Genomic DNA, 19,899 nt, shown 5'->3' with positions numbered 1-19,899 from the left:
GAAATTACTCTAAGCTGAACTTCAAACAAAGAGTAAGGCTGACACTCCTCCAGGAGTGTTTCACAGGAAGGAATCCTTCTGACCAGCCAAGCATTGTGGGAAACACATACTACTTATAGTACACGCCTCCAATGAATGTGGCCAGGCAATTTGCATGACAACGTATGCAAATTCCTCTGCAAGCACAAGCTGCAAAACTGACAGAAGCTCTCCTTTCCAGAGTCCTGCAGCATGCAAACCTAAACAATGGTCAAAAGGCTGCCTGCCTGCACAGGCAGCTGAGCAGATCATTACAGATACATTCATCACCTCTAAATACTACCAGAACTATGACTGAGTGTCTTACTCTTCATCCTCCTGGCCGCTTTCCAACAGGTCGTCCGCATTTTCCCCCTGAGACGGCGTCCTCTTCCTGCTATATACAAAAAAAGAAGAAAAACACCGGTTTTAAGCTTAGGCATGGGAAGGGGGGGGGGGGGGTATTCTTAAGGATAGGCATGGAAGAGGGAGTCGGTTAAGGTTAGGCATGGGGGGGTTGATTTAGGGTTAGGCATCGGCAGGGAGGTGGTTAAGGTTAGGCAATAGGCATAGGTAGACGGAGGGTTCTGTGTGAGAACTGGAGTAGACTTAGTTGTAGATAAATATCCGTATTATTTACTGATATTTTACTATTATAATTGCCAATGTAACCACTTCCGTACCAGCCGTCTCTGCCCCCTTAAAGAGAACCTGTACTGAGTAAAATTATTTAAAATAAACACATGAGGTAACTTCAAATGAACATTACATAGTTACCTTGCCATCAGTTCCTCTCAGAAACTCACCATTTTCTGCTGACAATCATCCCTTCCAGTTCTGACAAGATTTTGTCAGAACTGAAATATATCAGTTGCTGTCGGTTATATATCAGTTGCTGTCAGTTACAGCTGAGAGGAGAACTGATGTGTCCATGTTTCCCTATGGCTCAAGTGCGCGATATTACAGTTTAACTGTGTGCTGACCAGGAAGCTGTTAGGGGGTAATGGCCATTTTCCAAATGGAGGACAGAGAAATCCATTGATCACAGTGGACAAACAGGACACAGGAGAGGAGAAAGAGATTGATGAGTAGACTACACAACAGGTAAGTATGACGTGTGTATGTTTATTTTGACTTTTAATTTTCAGTTCAGGTTTTCTTTAACCACTTAAGGACTGCAGTCATAAAACCCCTTAACCTCCTTGGCGGTATGAAAAATACCGCCAGGAGGGAGCGCAGCAGTTTTTTTTTAAATTTTTTTTTTTTTTATCATGTAGCGAGCCGAGGGCTCGCTACATGATAGCCGCTGCTGAGCGGCATCCCCCCGCCCGCTTCGATCGCCTTCGGCGATCTCCGATCAGGAAATCCCGTTCATAGAACGGGATTTCCTGGAGGGCTTCCCCCGTCGCCATGGCGACGGGGCGGGATGACGTCACCGACGTCACTGACGTCGGGACGTCATTGGGAGTCCCGGGCCACCCCTCGGCGCTGCCTGGCACTGATTGGCCAGGCAGCGCTGGGGTCTGGAGGGGGGGGGGGGCCCGCGCCGCAGCAGATAGCGGCGATCGGGCAGGGGCCGGCGGCGATCAGAGTGCTGGCGCAGCTAGCAAAGTGCTAGCTGCGTCCAGCAAAGCAAAAATTATGAAAATCGGCCCAGCAGGGCCTGAGCGGCACCCTCCGGCGGCTTACCCCGTGTCACACACGGGGTTACCGCCAAGGAGGTTAAAGTGAACCAGAGACGAAGCACCCTTGTGTATTTTACCATAGAAATCAGTGGGAACATTAGAGAAAACATTTACCATGCTCTCTGTTCCATCCTCACTGCTAAAAGTGTCTGTTATCTAGCTGAGATAAGAATCCCGGACTGAGCATTGATTCTGGCTTTGCTATAATGACTCAGCTATAATGATTCCTGAGCAAAGCCAGCAGGGGGCAGGCTTGGACTTGAAGACAGCAAAGAACACAGTCTCAGCTATAATTATTCTGTAGCAAAGCCAGACCGACTGCTTAGTCGGGATTCTTATCTTAGAGGTGATAACAGGCAAATTAAACAGAGAACAATGTAACAAAGAGCAGATTAGGTGTTTACTGTCATGTTCCCACTGATTTATAAGGTAAAATACATGAGGTTGCTTCATCTCTGGTTCTCTTTAAGGACCAGAGCCTTTTTTTCCATTCGGACCACTGCAGCTTTCACGGTTTATTGCTCAGTCATACAACCTACCACCTAAATGAATTCTACCTCCTTTTCTTGTCACTAATACAGCTTTCTTTCGGTGCTATTTGATTGCTGCTGCGAGTTTTAGTTTTTATTATATTCATCAAAAAAGACATGAATTTTGTCAAAAAAATGACTTTTTTAACTTTCTGTGCTGACATTTTTCAAATAAAGTAAAATTTCCTATACATTTGAGCGCGAAAGTTATTCTGCTACATGTCTTTGATTAAAAAAAACCCATTCAGTGTATATTTATTGGATTGGGTAAAAGTTATAGCGTTTACAAACTATGGTGCCAAAAGTGAATTTTCCCATTTTCAAGCATCTCTGACTTTTCTGCGCACCTGTCAGGTTTCATGAGGGGCTAAAATTCCAGGATAGTACAAATCCCCCCCAAATGACCCCATTTTGGAAAGAAGACATCCCAAAGTATTCAGTGAGAGGCATGGTGAGTTCATAGAAGATTTTATTTTTTGTCACAAGTTAGCGGAAAATGACACTTTGTAACAAAACAAAAAAAAAAAAAAACGTTTCCATTTCTTCTAACTTGCGACAAAAAAAAAATGAAATCTGCCACGGACTCACTATGCTACTCTCTGAATACCTTGAAGTGTCTACTTTCCAAAATGGGGTCATTTGTGGGGTGTGTTCACTGTCCTGGCATTTTGGGGGGTGCCTAATTGTAAGCACCCCTGTAAAGCCTAAAGATGCTCATTGGACTTTGGGCCCCTTAGCGCAGTTAGGCTGCAAAAAAGTGCCACACATGTGGTATTGCCGTACTCAGGAGAAGTAGTATAATGTGTTTTGGGGTGTATTTTTACACATACCCATGCTGGGTGGGAGAAATATCTCCGTAAATGACAATTGTTTTCTTTTTTTAACACACAATTGTCAATTTATAGAGATATTTCTCCCACTCAGCATGGGTATGTGGAAAAATACACCCCAAAACACATTATACTACTTCTCCTGAGTACGGCGATACCACATGTGTGGCACTTTTTTGCACCCTAACTGCGCTAAGGGGCCCAAAGTCCAATGAGTACCTTTAGGATTTCACAGGTCATTTTGAGAAATTTCGTTTCAAGACTGCTCCTCACGGTTTAGGGCCCCTAAAATGCCAGGACAGTATAGGAATCCCACAAATTACCCCATTTTAGAAAGAAGACACCCCAAGGTATTCCATTAGGAGGATGGTGAGTTCATAGAAGATTTTTTTTTTTTGTCACAAGTTAGCGGAAATTGATTTTAATTGTTTTTTTTCACAAAGTGTCATTTTCTGCTAACTTGTGACAAAAATAAAATCTTCTATGAACTCACCATACTCCTAACAGAATACCTTGGGGTGTCTTCTTTCTAAAATGGGGTCATTTGTGGGGTTCCTATACTGCCCTGGCATTTTAGGGGCCCTAAACCGTGAGGAGTAGTCTTGAAACCAAATGTCGCAAAATGACCTGTGAAATCCTAAAGGTACTCATTGGACTTTGGGCCCCTTAGCGCACTTAGGGTGCAAGAAAGTGCCACACATGTGGTACCGCCGTACTCAGGAGAAGTAGTATAATGTGTTTTGGGGTGTATTTTTACACATACAGATGCTAGGTGGGAGAAATATCTCTGTAAATGACAATTATTTGATTTTTTTTACACACAATTGTCCATTTACAGAGAGATTTCTCCCACCCAGCATGGGTATGTATAAAAATACACCTCAAAACACATTATACTACTTCTTCTGAGTACGGCGATACCACATGTGTGACACTTTTTTGCAACCTAGGTGCGCTAAGGGGCCTAACGTCCTATTCACAGGTCATTTTGAGGCATTTGGATTCTAGACTACTCCTCACGGTTTAGGGCCCCTAAAATGCCAGGGCAGTATAGGAACCCCACAAGTGACCCCATTTTAGAATGAAGACACCCCAAGGTATTCCGTTAGGGGTATGGTGAGTTCATAGAAGATTTTTTTTTTGTCACAAGTTAGCGGAAAATGACACTTTGTGAAAAAAAAAACAATACATATCAATTTCCGCTAACTTGTGACAAAAAATAAAAACTTCTATGAACTCACCATACTCCTAACGGAATACCTTGGGGTGTCTTCTTTCTAGAATGGGGTCATTTGTGGGGTTCCAATACTGCCCTGGCATTTTAGGGGCCCTAAACCGTGAGTAGTCGTCTTGAACCCAAATGTCTCAAAATGACCTGTGAAATCCTAAAGGTACTCATTGGACTTTGGGCCCCTTAGCGCAGTTAGGGTGCAAAAAAGTGCCACACATGTGGTATCGCCGTACTCAGAAGAAGTAGTATAATGTGTTTTGTGGTGTATTTTTACATATAACCATGCTGGGTGGGAGAAATATCTCTGTAAATGACACATTTTTGATTTTTTTTACACACAATTGTCCATTTACAGAGAGATTTCTCCCACCCAGCATGGGTATGTGTAAAAATACACCACAAAACACATTATACTACTTCTCCTGAGTATGGCGATACTACATGTGTGACACTTTTTTGCAGCCTAGGTGCGCTAAGGGGCCCAACGTCCTATTCACAGGTCATTTTGAGGCATTTGTTTTCTAGACTACTCCCCACGGTTTAGGGCCCCTAAAATGCCAGGGCAGTATAGGAACCCCACAAGTGACCCCATTTTAGAAAGACGACACCCCAAGGTATTCCGTTAGGGGTATGGTGAGTTCATAGAAGATTTTATTTTTTGTCACAAGTTAGTGAAAAATGACACTTTGTGAAAAAAACAATAAAAATCCAATTTCCGCTAACTTTTGACAAAAAATAAAATCTTCTATGAACTCATCATACACCTAACAGAATACCTTGGGGTGTCTTCTTTCTAAAATGGGGTCACTTGTGGGGTTCCTATACTGCCCTGGCATTTTACGGGCCCAAAACTGTGAGTAGTCTGGAAACCAAATTTCTCAAAATGACTGTTCAGGGGTATAAGCATCTGCAAATTTTGATGACAGGTGGTCTATGAGAGGGCAAATTTTGTGGAAACGGTCATAAGCAGGGTGGCCTCTTAGATGACAGGATGTATTGGGCCTGATCTGATGGATAGGAGTGCTAGGGGGGTGACAGGAGGTGATTGATGGGTGTCTCAGGGGGCGGTTAGAGGGGAAAATAGATGCAATCAATGCACTGGGGAGGTGATCGGAAGGGGGTCTGAGGGGGATCTGAGGGTTTGGCCGAGTGATCAGGAGCCCACACGGGGCAAATTAGGGCCTGATCTGATGGGTAGGTGTGCTAGGGGGTGACAGGAGGTGATTTATGGGTGTCTCAAGGTGTGATTAGAGGGGGGAAATAGATGCAAGCAATGCACTAGCGAGGTGATCAGGGCTGGGGTCTGAGGGCGTTCTGAGGTGTGGGCGGGTGATTGGGTGCCCGCAAGGGGCAGATTAGGGTCTAATCTGATGGGTAACAGTGACAGGTGGTGATAGGGGGTGATTGATGGGTAATTAGTGGGTGTTTAGAGGAGAGAAGAGATGTAAACACTGCACTTGGGAGGTGATCTGATGTCGGATCTGCGGGCGATCTATTGGTGTGGGTGGGTGATCAGATTGCCCGCAAGGGGCAGGTTAGGGGCTGATTGATGGGTGGCAGTGACAGGGGGTGATTGATGGGTGGCAGTGACAGGGGGTGATTGATGGGTGATTGACAGGTGATCAGTGGGTTATTACAGGGAATAACAGATGTAAATATTACACTGGCGAATTGATAAGGGGGGGGTATGAGGGCAATCTGAGCGTGTGGGCGGGTGATTGGGTGCCTGCAAGGGGCAGATTAGGGTCTAATCTGATGGGTAACAGTGACAGGTGGTGATAGGGGGTGATTGATGGGTAATTAGTGGGTGTTTAGAGGAGAGAATAGATGTAAACACTGAGCTTGGGAGGTGATCTGATGTCGGATCTGCGGGCGATCTATTGGTGTGGGTGGGTGATCAGATTGCCCGCAAGGGGCAGGTTAGGGGCTGATTGATGGGTGGCAGTGACAGGGGGTGATTGATGGGTGGCAGTGACAGGGGGTGATTGACAGGTGATCAGTGGGTTATTACAGGGAAGAACGGATGTAAATAATGCACTGGTGAATCGATAAGGGGGGGTTTGAGGCAGGGCCGGGCCGAGGCATAGGCTGGAGAGGCTCCAGCCTCAGGGCGCAGTGTAGTAGGGGGCGCAGAATTAATACAGCTGTCATTCCTAATTGTGTTTGAAGCAGAAAGAAATAAGAAAAGGGGATACATGGCAGTGACTGCAAGCCAGATAACTAGATATTAAGGTGTTGGGGAGGTTGTGGGCCCTGTGGCGCCTCTTAGTCTAATATCAATCAGTGTGTAACGGCTGGGGTGGGAGGGATGGAGGGGCGCACTTTGGTGTCTCAGCCTTGGGTGCTGGAGGACCTTGTCCCGGCTCTGGTTTGAGGGCAATCTGAGCGTGTGGGCGGGCGATTGGGTGCCCGCAAGGGTCTAATCTGATGGGTAACAGTGACAGGTGGTGATAGGGGGTGATTGATGGGTAATTAGTGGGTGTTTAGAGGAGAGAATAGATGTAAACGATGGATTTGGGAGGTGATCTGATGTCGGATCTGCGGGCGATCTATTGGTGTGGGTGGGTGATCAGATTGCCCGCAAGGGGCAGGTTAGGGGCTGATTGATGGGTGGCAGTGACAGGGGGTGATTGACGGGTGATTGACGGGTGATTGACAGGTGATTGACAGGTGATTGACAGTTGATCAGGGGGGATAGATGCATACAGTACACAGGGGGGGGAGGGTCTGGGGGGGTCTGGGGAGAATCTGAGGGGTGGGGGGGTGATCAGGAGGGAGCAGGGGGCAGTTTAGGGACTAAAAAAAAAAATAGCGTTGACAGATAGTGACAGGGAGTGATTGATGGGTGATTAGGGGGGTGATTGTGTGCAAATGGTGGTCTGGGGGGTGGGCAGGGGGGGGTCTGAGGGGTACTGTGGGCGATCAGGGGGCAGGGGGGGGCAGATCAGTGTGTTTGGGTGCAGACTAGGGTGGCTGCAGCCTGCCCTGGTGGTCCCTCGGACACTGGGACCACCAGGGCAGGAGGCAGCCTGTATAATACACTTTGTATACATTACAAAGTGTATTATACACTTTGTAGCGGCGATCGCGGGGGTTAACAACCCGCCGGCGCTTCCGATTGGCCGGCGGGTTGACGTCGCGGGTGGGCGGAGCCTATTGCCGGTGGATGCGCGCGCATCCCAGCGCGCGATCCCCGGCCAGAGAGTGCCCCAGGACCTGACGCCAATCTGCTTTACGTGGTCCTGGGGCTGCCACTTTGCCGCCGCCAATATGAAGTAGGCGGTCGGCAAGTGGTTAAGAACCAGAGACTGCTGGTACGGTAAAATGCCGCTTCCCGACGAATTGCCGCACATACCCACTGCTCTCACCGGTCACGACGCTGCCCCATCACCGCAGGCTCCTCTCTCTGCCATCTCTATGACGGCAGAGTGCTGACAGCCGGTCAGGAGCAGCTTTGATTGGCTCCTGACCCTGTCTATGAATGTAAGCCAATATGATTGGTTCTCTGTGATCATACGGTCAGAAGCCAGTGAAAGCGGCTCGTGACCGGCTCACAGAGCTCTGCCGTCTTATAGATGGCAGAGCGAGCGAATTGCGGCTGGTGCAGAGTGGCGAGATCGGCGGTAACTGCGGGGATGCAGAATACCGAAGCAGTAGAATCTACGTCCAGTCAGTTTTACACCCTCGCCCTGGGTGCAAATTAGCCTAGAAACTGCCCTGAACTTCAGTAGCTGCTAATTCCTGATCTGAGAAGTCTGATGATTTGGACCAGGTAACAAGTGAGAAGTCTGGGAAACCCATAAATAAATTTTTTACAACTTTCAAAGCCACAGAAGTCAGTTCATATTGACAGTAACTAATGCACATTTCATATTTCACTCATATCTCTTCCTAGATTTGGGCAGTAGGCTGATACAGTAGAATCCCTCTATAGTAAACATCAAGGGACCAGGAAAGAGTAGTTTAGTCTATCAGAAGTTTACTATATCAGAATAGGTCATACATTGTGTATTCATACAGGTACATGACCGGGACCAGGAGACTGAGTTTACTATAGCCCTAGGTTTACTATATCAGAGTTTACTATAGCCCTAGGTTTACTATATCAGAGTTTACTATAGCCCTAGGTTTACTATATCAGAGTTTACTATAGCCCTAGGTTTACTATATCAAAGTTTACTATAGCCCTAGGTTTACTATGTCAGAGTTTACTTTAGCCCTAGGTTTACTATATCAGAGTTTACTATAGCCCTAGGTTTACTATATCAGAGTTTACTATAGCCCTAGGTTTAGTATATCAGAGTTTACTATAGCCCTAGGTTTACTATATCAGAGTTTACTATAGCCCTAGGTTTACCATATCAGAGTTTACTATAGTCCTAGGCTTACTATATCAGAGTTTACTATATCCCTAGGTTTACTATGTCAGAGTTTACTACAGCCCCAGGTTTACTATATCAGAGTTTACTATAGCCTTAGGTTTACCATATCAGAGTTTACTATAGTCCTAGGTTTACTATATCAGAGTTTACTATAGTCCTAGGCTTACTATATCAGAGTTTACTATAGCCCTAGGTTTACTATATCAGAGTTTACTATAGCCCTAGGTTTACTATATCAGAGTTTACTATAGTCCTAGGTTTACTATATCAGAGTTTACTATAGCCCTAGGTTTACTATATCAGAAAGTACTATAGCCATAGGTTTACTATATCAGAGTTTACTATAGCCCTAGGTTTACTATATCAGAGTTTACTATAGCCCTAGGCTTACTATATCAGAGTTTACTATAGCCCTAGGTTTACTATATCAGAGTTTACTATAGTCCTAGGTCTACTATATCAGTTTACTATAGTCCTAGGTTTACTATATCAGAGTTTACTATAGCCCTAGGTTTACTATGTCAGAGTTTACTATAGCCCTAGGTTTACTATATCAGAAAGTACTATAGCCCTAGGTTTACTATATCAGAGTTTACTATAGCCCTAGGTTTACTATATCAGAGTTTACTATAGCCCTAGGTTTACTATATCAGAAAGTACTATAGCCCTAGGTTTACTATATCAGAGTTTACTATAGCCCTAGGTTTACTATATCAGAGTTTACTATAGCCCTAGGTTTACTATATCAGAGTTTACTATAGCCCCAGGTTTACTATATCAGAGTTTACTATAGCCCTAGGTTTACCATATCAGAGTTTACTATAGTCCTAGGTTTACTATATCAGAGTTTACTATATCCCTAGGTTTACTATATCAGAGTTTACTATAGCCCTAGGTTTACTATGTCAGAGATTACTATAGCCCTAGGTTTACTATATCAGAAAGTACTATAGCCCTGGGTTTACTATATCAGAGTTTACTATAGCCCTAGGTTTACTATATCAGAGTTTACTATAGCCCTAGGCTTACTATATCAGAGTTTACTATAGTCCTAGGCTTACTATATCAGAGTTTACTATAGTCCTAGGTCTACTATATCAGAGTTTACTATAGTCCTAGGTTTACTATATCAGAGTTTACTACAGCCCTAGGTTTACTATGTCAGAGTTTACTATAGCCCTAGGTTTACTATATCAGAAAGTACTATAGCCATAGGTTTACTATATCAGAGTTTACTATAGCCCTAGGTTTACTATATCAGAGTTTACTATAGCCCTAGGCTTACTATATCAGAGTTTACTATAGCCCTAGGTTTACTATATCAGAGTTTACTATAGTCCTAGGTCTACTATATCAGAGTTTACTATAGTCCTAGGTTTACTATATCAGAGTTTACTATAGCCCTAGGTTTACTATGTCAGAGTTTACTATAGCCCTAGGTTTACTATATCAGAGTTTACTATAGCCCTAGGTTTACTATATCAGAAAGTACTATAGCCCTAGGTTTACTATATCAGAGTTTACTATAGCCCTAGGTTTACTATATCAGAGTTTACTATAGCCCTAGGTTTACTATATCAGAGTTTACTATAGCCCTAGGCTTACTATATCAGAGTTTACTATAGCCTTAGGTTTACTATATCAGAGTTTACTATAGCCCTAGGTTTACTATATCAGAAAGTACTATAGCCCTAGGTTTACTATATCAGAGTTTACTATAGCCCTAGGTTTACTATATCAGAGTTTACTATAGCCCTAGGTTTACTATATCAGAAAGTACTATAGCCCTAGGTTTACTATATCAGAGTTTACTATAGCCCTAGGCTTACTATATCAGAGTTTACTATAGCCTTAGGTTTACTATATCAGAGTTTACTATAGCCCTAGGTTTACTATATCAGAAAGTACTATAGCCCTAGGTTTACTATATCAGAGTTTACTATAGCCCTAGGTTTACTATATCAGAGTTTACTATAGCCCTAGGTTTACTATATCAGAGTTTACTATAGCCCTAGGTTTACTATATCAGAGTTTACTATGGCCTTAGGTTTACTATATCAGAGTTTACTATAGCCCTAGGTTTACTATATCAGAGTTTACTATAGCCCTAGGTTTACTATAGCCCTAGGTTTACTATATCAGAGTTTACTATAGCCCTAGGTTTACTATATCAGAGTTTACTATAGCGAGATCCTGCAATCAGTAGCCTCAGTGCGTATCTGACAGGTGGGACGTATTCCTGGCGTTACCTCTTAGCCATGGTGGATGTGGTGGGCACCGCGAGTGTGCGCTGCTTGTACGGTGACGGTGGAGGCTTCAGATCTTCCTCATACCCTATGGCTTCGGTGATGCTGCCGGAGTCCACGTCCTCAATGCTGACCGCAGGGCGAGTAAAGGACATTCCTTCTGCACAGAGCGTACGATTAGTTATACAGCCAGGCTTACAATGACAACATGTACAAAGTTTGACTTCAAGGCCCCATTTATACTTTTTGTGCCGCTAGGCAAAGTATGTTGGGGCTCCCCTGTCCTGTGCAGCAGTGCCCCTCCCAGTGGTGTCCCTACCACAAGGCTGCAGGTGCTCACAGCCCCGGGTGCAGCCATAGCTGGGGGTGCTGCTGTGGTGCTCAGTCACTGTGTTCTTCCACCTGGGACCTTTTTTCACAGTTTGGGCAACATTCAGGAAAATAGCGGCAGGCAGTGCAGGGGACTGTACTACTTCCTGCACTAGATGTAGCACCCCTTCCTGTCACATGGGCAATGTGTCTCCTCCCTCTCTACACACAGCCTGCAGTGAGTGAATGTGCAGAGCAGCAGGGTGAGTAGAGAGAATGATTGCTGTGCTGCAGCTGGGACATTAGCAGGGAGAAGTGGCAGGATGTGTTTAGTGCTTCAGAAGTTGCCTGTCATTAGTAGCCATGTGCACTGGCTGCTGTAATACCAGAGTGCCCTGGACTATGGATTATTTATCCTGATCAGACTAATTCATCAATAATGCAGGGCAGTCTGCTGTTGCAGAAGCCAGTGGCACCGACATCTTCTGCAGTGCTGTATAGAGTACAGAGTTTCATAACGGTTAGCTCCGTTCACATCCCGATGACTCCTTTTCTCCAAAAATTCCCCCAAATTTGCAGTGATTTTCTCGGTGCCACAACCCATCAACCGTCCCATCAAAAGAATTGGTTGTTTTTGGAGGGTGTCTGTAAATAATCAGCACCGGGTGTCAAATTCCCTAGGTACGCCACTGGCCTCTCCTATTCCATGTGCAGCCCCCTCTTCCATCTGTAACATCCATGTACAGTACCCCCTCCCATTCCATGCGCAGCCCCCTCTTCTATGTGTATCATCCATGTACAGCAGCCCCTCCCATTCCATGTGCAGCCCCCTCTTCCATGTGTATCATCCATGTACAGCAGCCCCTCCCATTCCATGTGCAGCCCCCTCTTCCATGTGTATCATCCATGTACAGCAGCCCCTCCCATTTCATGTGCAGCCCCCTCTTCCATGTGTATCATCCATGTACAGCAGCCCCTCCCATTCCATGTGCAGCCCCCTCTTCCATGTGTATCATCCATGTACAGCAGCCCCTCCCATTTCATGTGCAGCCCCCTCTTCCATGTATATCACCTATGTTTATACTGATGTACAATGCGGATATATAAGAAGAACAGGAGTAGTTTGATTTCCCGCCTTCAAGGAACAAACCACATGAGACAGATATAAAGTTTATTGATGCACATAAGACAACGCGTTCCACGGGTACTGGCCGCTTCCTCAGGTCACTATAAAGTGCTTAAGTATCAGCAGTCGCCGGTGTGGGCGCCTCTGTTACAGCCAGGGGCGTAACTAGGAATCACCGGGCCCCTCTGCAGAAATACTGAGCGGGCCCCTCTCCCCCGGGCCCGCTCAGGGACGTTTTGGGGGGCTGGAGGGGTCGCAGCATGAGGGGAGAGCTTGGTAGCAAATCGGCGGGGAGGGGGGAAGGTTCCCCCCCTTAACTCCGGCTCTCCCCTCTGCGCTCCCCTCTAGCATTGAACAGTGTGTAAGTCTAGGCGGCGGGGCAGCGGCAGATACATACCTTCCTTGTGTTCCACCGGTGTTCCTCTCTCTAGCTTCTAACGCGACTTCCTGTATAAACAGGAAGTAGCATCAGACACTAGAGTGAGAAACATCCGTGCTGGAATGCAGGAAGGTATGTATCTGCCGCTGCCCCGCCGCCTAGACTTACACACTGTTCAATGCTGAAGGGGAGCGCAGAAGGGAGAGCCCGAGTTCAGGGGGGGGACCGTCCCCTCCCCGCCGACGTGCTACCAAGCTCTCCCCTCATGCTGCGACCATTCCAGCCCCCCAAAACGGCCCTGAGCGCTCCCTGCTAGAGCAGGGGCTGCATCCCCTATTGTTACGCCCGTGGTTGCAGCTTTTCATTTGTTGCTCCCCAGGTTAAGCCTCAGCTTTCATAAGTAGCAACCCCTCTTTCAAGTCCAGATGCCCCTTGGCCTGCGGCAGCCCAAGGCCCAGACCTGTGTGGCCTTCCCAGAAATCCAGCCCTGTCACTCACAGTAGATAGTGAAAATCTAGTCCATCTTCTCATGAAGGATTCTCTGGGTTTTCTTTATTTACAAAAGCACTTACTGCAGTTGCTCAGTCCAACTGCCAAAATAGCGTGCAACTGAGTAGGGAAGCCAGCTGACATCTCTGAACACTTTTAGCAGTTGGACTTTACAAAAAACTCCCTGGAAAAAAAAGGATCCTTTTTTTTTTACAGGGCTTTTGTAAAGAATAAGGACATATTGAGAATTCCCCATAAGGAGATGGTCTAGTCCAAAATCTGTCAGCGTTTCACTACCTACTGTAAGTGACAGCAACATAGGAAAAAGGGTCATTTTTAGTGTATTTTACTCTGGGAATTTGCATGTCTCCAGCGGAAACACACCCTAACTGTGCAAACTCACTATCTAAAGTGAATGAAGATAAAAGAAACAAATTACACAAAAACAAAATCACATATTCCCAATAAACACAGCCACAAAAAGCCGCTACATGAAGCAAGCAAAACAATTAAGCTTCATATGTAAATTCTGGCTCAACAGGAAACAGAAGAGGCCACAGCTGATAAATTAACACTTTAACGGTTAATTTATCAACATCTTGTGGCTTGAAGAGGACCTGTAGTAAAAATAACGTATTGAAGACAATTGCTTATTTTGTTATTCATTTATAGATGATTTAGTCAGTGTTTGCTCATTGTAACATCTTTCCTCTCCCTGATTTACATTCTGACATTTATCACTGGTGGTGACACCTTTAGTCCTGTCAGATGCAGCTCTGAGGAATGTTTGTTTCTGAGAATTCTGAACTCAGTGAAAATAATGCCTGGTCTCCCAGAATGCACTGAGAGGAGAATTCTGCAGAGCTAAATAGCCTAGGCTAATCATCACTGGGAGGGAGGGGCTTCATACTTATATACAGAAATATACAGATATAGGAAGTATTTCTGATGCTGAAACCAGGAAAATTACCATAAAAGTGGGTATCCTGAATAATTGACTTCGCTCTACTATGTGTCACTACAGGGCCTCTTTAAATTTCATTGTGGTTATTTCCTGTTGAACAGAAATGTAAAATATTCAGCATATTTTTTGCTCTTCCCCATTGATGAGCAGGAAAGGCGTCACACGGCACAGAACGATTAAAGCGGCAGAGTGGAGGAGGACACAAGCATGCCAAGCCTTCTACCTCGTCTACGGACAGGCTGGGCGGGGCTGTCGCCCTGGAAGGTGGGGTTCAGGACGCCGTGGCGGCACAGAAGCGGGTAGGAGGTAGCCTGGTAATGTGGAACATTGGGAAGGTCATCTATGGCTTCTGGGGCGGCAGCCTGGGAGCGGCGCCCGTCTGGAGAAGCGTCAGGGACCAGTCTGGCGAGCTCTACGTCAGCGCTGTGGCGGGACATGGCAACGCCCCCTACTGAGCAGGACAAGCACTGCACCTGTGAGCGAGAGAGAAGAGGCAGCGGGAGTAACATAACTTGACGCTCAACTTCCATTGTGTATGAAAGGAATTCATGGCTGATGTCACATGATCACGTCAGAGGTCCAAGATTAACACTTCCACTGCCCTTGTAATGGACCGATGTATATGTATCCACTGTTATATGCAGAAACAGAAGTATTTAATCCAATGCTAGTTCAGGCGTATCGGGCTCCCTAGCCCAGCGGTAGTGCCTCCACTGCGGTCGCAGCATCCCGCCTCCGCTTAGGGGCATCTACGGCTTTCTGAGACCTTCAAAGTTCCCGAGCGACAGAGTTGTCTGCTCCCCGTCATCCGTGCGGACTCATCAGAGTCCGCACGGATGTAACGCGTAAGGCGGAGCCAGGAGCATCTAACGTCACAGGGAGCAGAAAACTCTGTCGTCGCTTGGGAACTTTGAAGGTCTCAGAAAGCCGCGGATGCGCCTAAGCGGAGACGGGACGCCATGACCGCAGTGGGGGCACTACCGCTGGGCTAGGGAGCCCGATACGCCTGAACTAGCATTGGATTACGTGAGTGCGCACTCAGCGCAAGGCTTTTACTGTATTTTAAAAAGATTTTATGCTATGTCTTGTTTTACTGTATCTTTTTTGAGGAAACTAGATTAAAAAACTTTTGGAATTTGACTACATCAAAGTGTTGGCTGGTCTACCTTATGCTTTAGATCAGGGGTCTCAAACTCGCGGCCCGCGGGCCATTTGCGGCCCTCGATACAATATTTTGTGGCCCTCGCCGGCAAAAGCTTCCTTATAGTTCGCTTCAGTGCTCCCAAGTAATCCGCCGCATCCCCGCCGCTAAACGAGGGCTTCAGAGCCCCCAAATCGCTCGGGGGGCAATCCGCTGGCATTTCCTGGAAGGGGCAGAGCTTTCAGCTTCAGCTCTGCCCCTCCTGACGTCAATCGCCGCACGGATTGCCGCCTCTCCCCGCCCCTCTCTGTGAAGGAAGAGTGAGAGGGGCGGGCAGAGGCGGCGATGCGCCGCGATTGTGAAATTCCTTATGCGGCCCAGCCTCATCCTGACTTTGCCTCCTGCGGCCCCCAAGTAAATTGAGTTTGAGACCCCTGCTTTAGATCCACCTGATTCTGAGGTGGTATATATTTGGTGAGCCTGCATTTTGTTGGGGAGTCGTAGATGTCTGCACCTGCAGTGGAGCACGTTTGAGAGCACTTTATGGCACTATGGGTGTTTATGGCAATTGAATCATTCAATGGTAATGCACTACGTATAGATGTTTTTTCCTGCAGGTCACGAGAGAAGAGAAGAACGCTGTCATCTTCATTTATAATTAGATCTATAGGTTGTGGACTTTTTGATAGCGAATACTCTGTGTCTGTTTAGGCTGATCGTTACCGATTGATTGCAGCGGGCGCAGTTTGCATAAATGCACAGAAGTATTTAATAATAGCACAGATAACTTCTTCTGTTTCTTTCTTATGCAACCACATGAAAATCCTGTCGTTCTAATCAACTACTGAGTAGTAGAGCCACACCTGAATTTGCTGATTATCACGTGACTACTGTTCGCCACGCCCTACTGATGACTCATCCTGTCTGGTGCAAAAGAAGACATGGACCTCAGTCAGCTCTGTTCACAGTGACTTGGACCTCTGTGAGAACACATGCCATCTATTAATACAGACAGCATTCACTATATTTCTGGGCACTGTTCCCTTCTCATTACCTGTCTCCTCTGCGTTGAAAATACCAGTTCCTTTTCCAAGAGCCTGCAGGGGAAGAAATGACATATCTTGTGTTTCACAATTGAACTGTATATAATATACAATATGGCTAAAAGCATGCAAAAATGTACCTGTCGAAATGAAGGAAAAAAATAATGAACACCGCTATTAGTACTGACTAGCTCAGCGCAATCTTACCATTCTCTCTGCTCCAATGTTCCAGGATATAGCAGTTTGTGGCCCCTTTCCCCTCCTAGCAGGGCCGGCCCGCTCATGAGGCGGGGTGAAACTTTTGCCTCAGGCAGCAAAATTCCAGGGGCGGCACCCGCCCGTCCGTGGGTGCGGGGAGCTGGCCGCCGAGCTGGAGGGGTAGCTGGCAGGACGGGGGTATTGGGCCTAGCGGCGGGGAGGGGGTCGGACCCCCCCCCTCCCTCGCCTGGGTCCCCCGTGCTCCGCTCCCCTCCAGCCTTAAATACAAGCAGCCACTATGTGTAAGAGGCACGGGCGGGTAGGACTCACCTCTTCCTCGTTCCAGGCCAGTGTGCTCTCCACTGACGTCACTTCCTGCAGCGTTGCAGGAAGTGACGTCAGTGGAGCGCACGCTTGGAATGAGGAAGAGGTGAGTCCTACCCGCCCGTGCCTCTTACACATAGTGGCTGCTTGTATTTAAGGCTGGAGGGGAGCGGAGCACGGGGGACCCAGGCGAGGGAGGGGGGGTACGACCCCCTCCCCGCCGCTAGGCCCAATACCCCCGTCCTGCCAGCTACCCCTCCAGCTCGGCGGCCCCCCAGAGCGCGCCCCCCACCGGGGGGGGGTGGCGGCGGAAATTTTTTTTTTTGCCTCAGGCGGCAAATAGTCTAGGGCCGGCCCTGCCTCCTAGCTGTCTAATCTTCCTCCTTGCTACGACCACAGCACTACTTTAGATGCTGCAGTCCTGCTTCATGCAGACCAGCACTATAGGGCACATGTTTTTATTTTGACTTCAGGAGGAATCAGTCAAGAGTTGAAGAATAACGTGACCCTGCAATGCAGTCTTTTTCCGCTTACTGTATATACCCGAGTATAAGTCTAGAAATGTAGGTCTGACTCAATAAAAGTATAGGGGTTGACTTATACACGAGTCACAGGCAGCACTGAGCACACTAAGTAATGTGTGTACTAATAGTGACATTCCCATTTGCAGCAATGTACCCAGTGGTAAGTGACACTTTGAGGAAAGGAAACGCCAACAAAACACAGGTGTGAAAGTCCCGGCCACAACAATTACCATGGAAAGGGGCGGGGGGGTACTGGGCTGCATAAAAGGGAGTGAATAATTGCTGCACATGGGGGCCTGGAGGAGGTATTGGCTGCACTGAAGGAACAGGAGGGATTAATGGCTGTAATGCTGTATGCAGTAAAGTCATTAACCCCTTCTGAGCCCCAAGTGCAATTATTAACTTTGCTGGGTAGACTTATACTTGAGTCAATTAAAATTCCGGCTTAAGAGGGTTGAATATTGGAGTCGACTTATACACGAGCTCGACTTGTATTTGAATATATAGGGGTCATCCTGAAGGACCACTTTGATCCCAGATATACATTCGGGGATTGCGGACTTATTTTTCATGAGGCATATTCTTTAAAAATGTATGTGGCTAAACCCTTTTTAAACACAACAACAAAACAGAACAATTCTACATACAGAACGAGTACATTACCATAAAACGTACTCCATACATTACGTGCTGCAGTTACTGTCAGTACCTGGATATACTGGTTGTCGGGGCCCTCCTCTGTTACTATGGGGATGTGGACTGACGTATCCAGCAGTTCAGGGGGGCATTCCAGCATCACCTGGCTATTTAAAGAAGAAGAAAGTAATGTAACGCTGGCCATTACCAACCCCATCAGCCAAACACACTGGGGCAGAGAATGATTTATTAAAACCGGTCTGCTTCTGGCCATTTGGCACCCAACGCAAGGCAGCAGCTCCCCACCTCCTAATCCAAATAACAAGAATAGCCTACAGCAGAGCCGGGACGAGGTCCTCCAGCACTGAAGACAAACACTTATATAGCGCTTTTCTCCTGGCAAACTCAAAGCGCCAGAGCTGCAACCACTAGGGGGTGCTCTATAGGCAGTAGCAGTGTTAGGGAGTCTTGCCTAAGGTCTCCTACTGAATAGGTGCTGGATTACTGAACAGGCAGAGCCGAGATTCAAACCCTGGTCTCCCGTGTCAGAGGCAAAGCCCTTAACCATTACACTATCCATTACACTATCCAGCCACTGCCCAGACACCAAAGTGCACCTTAATCTCTAGTTACCTGGCTTGCAGTCACTGCCATGTATCCCCTTTTCGTATTTCTCTCAAACACAATAGGAGGTGATAGCTGAGTGAGTTGTGCACCCCCCTCCACTACACCCTGAGGCTGGAGCCTCTCTCACCTTTGCCTCGGCCCTGCGCCCCCTCCTACACTGCGCCCTGAAGCTGGAGCCTCTCTCGCCTCTGCCCCGCCCTGTGCCCCCTCCTACACTCTGCCCTGAGGCTGGAGCCTCTCTCGCTTCTGCCTCGCCCTGCGCCCCCTCCCACACTACACCCTGAGGCTGGAGCCTCTCTCACCTTTGCCTCGGCCCTGCGCCCTGTCCTACACTGCGCCCTGAGGCTGGAGCCTCTCTCACCTTTGCCTCGGCCCTGCGCCCTGTCCTACACTGCGCCCTGAGGCTGGAGCCTCTCTCACCTCTGCCTCGGCCCTGCGCCCCCCTCCTACACTGCTCCCTGAGGCTGGAGCCTCTCTCACCTCTGCCTCGGCCCTGCGCCCCGTCCTACACTGCGCCCTGAGGCTGGAGCCTCTCTCACCTTTGCCTCGGCCCTGCGCCCCGTCCTACACTGCGCCCTGAGGCTGGAGCCTCTCTCACCTCTGCCTTGGCCCTGCGCCCTGTCCTACACTGCGCCCTGAGGCTGGAGCCTCTCTCACCTCTGCCTCGGCCTTGGTTTGGCCCTGGCCTGCAGACAGCAGTGACATATTATTGGTAGGTAAGTAAGATACAAAAATGTTGTTTCTCAAAACTAGTCTATAAAGCCTCTTTCACACTGGCGCTTTGCGTTTCCCTGTTCTCCTGCAGGGTAACGCTATGCCAATGAAAGTCTATGGGGCGTTTTATACCGTGTGCCGTGCAACGTGATCTGCCGGAAGTGCCAATTAACCGATAAAGCGCGTTCTCAGGCAACAAGTGTTTCGATGTGCAGTGATGCGGAAGTCATGTAAATCTATGGAGCCGCAGCTTTTAAAATTTTGTTTCAACACTCGCATTGAGGAGCGCATAAGCGTATTTTTTCAATACTTTTCCAAGCAATTCAAATTTTGCCCACAGGAAATGAAGCATACGTACAAAAAGGGCGCCCGGACAAAAAGGGCGCGGGGTGTAAACTCTAAATAATAATTAATCATTAATAGGGTTTATAAAAATAGTGTGCTATATTTCGTTTACAAATAAGGTTTAACAAAATTATAAATCATTAAATAATGTTTATGAA

At 47.1% G+C, this 19,899-nt stretch overlaps 1 protein-coding gene across 8 annotated transcripts in view; it reads right to left on the bottom strand.

The window, feature by feature from the left end:
• The window catches only part of CNGB1 (cyclic nucleotide gated channel subunit beta 1), a 166,669-nt gene that overhangs the window by 42,317 nt on the left and 104,453 nt on the right, over positions 1 to 19,899 (bottom strand). For 6 of the 8 annotated variants that reach the window (XM_068261143.1, XM_068261140.1, XM_068261144.1 and 3 more), the window contains 4 exons: positions 18,129 to 18,222; positions 16,385 to 16,427; positions 10,926 to 11,082; positions 347 to 415 (listed from right to left, as the gene is read on the bottom strand). In XM_068261143.1, coding sequence (XP_068117244.1) covers positions 347 to 415; positions 10,926 to 11,082; positions 16,385 to 16,427; positions 18,129 to 18,222 — 363 coding nt within the window. The remainder of the gene's footprint in view (positions 1 to 346; positions 416 to 10,925; positions 11,083 to 16,384; positions 16,428 to 18,128; positions 18,223 to 19,899) is intronic. The other 2 variants (XM_068261142.1, XM_068261141.1) reach the window with 2 other exon arrangements.

The sequence above is a fragment of the Hyperolius riggenbachi genome, chromosome 11 (assembly GCF_040937935.1).
Source record: "Hyperolius riggenbachi isolate aHypRig1 chromosome 11, aHypRig1.pri, whole genome shotgun sequence".
NCBI classification, from domain to species: Eukaryota; Metazoa; Chordata; class Amphibia; order Anura; family Hyperoliidae; genus Hyperolius; species Hyperolius riggenbachi.
This window is presented reverse-complemented; position numbering and strand designations above follow the sequence as displayed.